This window comes from Suricata suricatta, chromosome 13, assembly GCF_006229205.1.
Source record: "Suricata suricatta isolate VVHF042 chromosome 13, meerkat_22Aug2017_6uvM2_HiC, whole genome shotgun sequence".
Taxonomy (NCBI): Eukaryota; Metazoa; Chordata; class Mammalia; order Carnivora; family Herpestidae; genus Suricata; species Suricata suricatta.
Genome location: NC_043712.1, coordinates 88,874,809 through 88,876,472, shown reverse-complemented (window position 1 = coordinate 88,876,472; position 1,664 = coordinate 88,874,809). Strand labels below are relative to the sequence as shown.

The following is a 1,664-nucleotide window of genomic DNA, read 5'->3' as shown; positions in this document are numbered from 1 at the left end:
GGCGACAAGCATTGTTCCCACCTGCCTGATGAAGGGGTCCCGGTCAGACGGACTCCGGATGGCCCGCTCCTCCCGCAAAGCCGCCTGTGTGTGGCGTACCCGGCAGGGGCCACAGGGCCCTGTCAGCACTGGGCTCCATGGTGGCCCCATCGGGCATCGCCTTGTCTGTGACCTAGCGCCGGTCTCCTGGGCTGCCGCGGCGCTGTCCCGTGATCTCCGCGTGCCGCGCCCAGGAAGCGAGGGGCTTCTGTCCGAGAGCCCACGACGGCCGGCTTCCCAGTCTCGCCGCAGGAGGACCAGCGTCCGCAGGACCGGCCTCGGCGCTCCCGTCCGCAGAGGTTCTTTGTGTCCTGTGTCTGCCAGTTCTCCAGACGTCTGAGGAAGTCTCCGGAGCCAAGTTCTGGACATCTGAAGGCCCACAAGTAATTTTGGCAGTTATTAAAAGTGATCTTTTACACAAGACAGCTTTGTTCTTGTTGTTACAAATGAACAATATTGATACATTTTCAGTGCAAGTAAATCAAGGATGACATTCCCCTTGGTTTTTTATTTTTGTGAATGTGGCTCAAGCATATCACCGTATTTAAAGGAGTCTGCTTGATACCAGATGGTTGAAAATTGTTTACAGATAACAGGACAGGAGAAAAACTCAACAAATCCTGCTACGCTGTCGTGCATTATGTCTTAACTTCTGCTTTCAGGCACGAGCTGGTCTCAGCCCAACACTGACACAAAGACTGATCTGTAAGTAATCACAGTGGAACCACTGAGTGGTGTATCTTTGGGAATCCTTTGTTCTCAGCCATCATTTAAAACATCCAGAGGCTCCTAGGTGGTTCCGTCAGTTGAGCATCCAACTTCGGCTCAGGTCATGGTCTCACGGTTTGTGAGTTCGAGCTCCGTGTTGGGGTCTCTGCTGTTAGCACAGCCCATTTCAAATCATCTGTCCTCCTCTCTCTGCCCCTCCTCTGCTGGTTCTCTCTCTCTCAAAATAAATAAATAAAACTTAAAAAATAATCAAGTCACTGAGGCTCAGTAGGGTGTCCAACTCTTGATTTCAGCTCTGGTCGTGGTCTCACGGTTCAGGGGTTCAAACCCTGTGCTAACAGCTCAGAGCTGGAGCCTGCTTCTAATTCTGTATCTCCTCTTTCTCTGTCCCTCCCTGACTCATGCACTGTCACTGCCCCCCCAAAAGTAAATATTTAAAAAATTCCTTTATTAAAAAAATAAAAAATACTTAGACATTGAATTAGATTGAACCAGGTGGAATAGTCTACAGGTCAAAAATGATCAAACATGGCCATTTTATATAGTTCAATCTAAAATTAAATGTAATGTGCCTTTTTCACGAAGATGGCGCCGAAGGCGAAGAAGGAAGCCCCTGCCCCTCCCAAAGCCGAAGCCAAAGCAAAGGCTTTGAAGGCCAAGAAAGCAGTACTGAAAGGCGTCCATAGTCATAAAGAAAAAGATCTGCACGTCACCTACATTCCGACGGCCCACGACTCTGCGTCTCCGAAGGCAGCCCAAATATCCTCGAAAGAGCGCCCCCAGGAGAAGCAAGCGTGACCACTGTGCCATCATCAAGTTCCCGCTGACAACCGAGTCAGCCATGAAGAAAATAGAAGACAACAACACTCTTGTGTTCATTGTGGATGTCAAGGCCA

General features: G+C 49.7%; 1 protein-coding gene across 1 annotated transcript in view; it reads left to right on the top strand.

Annotated features, from left to right (window-relative positions):
- PTPDC1 (protein tyrosine phosphatase domain containing 1) overlaps positions 1 to 379 on the top strand; it is a 12,842-nt gene extending 12,463 nt beyond the window's left edge. Inside the window, exon 9 of the mRNA XM_029919701.1 lies at positions 107 to 379. Within this exon, the coding sequence (XP_029775561.1) occupies positions 107 to 379 (273 nt within the window). The remainder of the gene's footprint in view (positions 1 to 106) is intronic.
- The last annotated feature ends 1,285 nt before the right edge of the window (positions 380 to 1,664 follow it).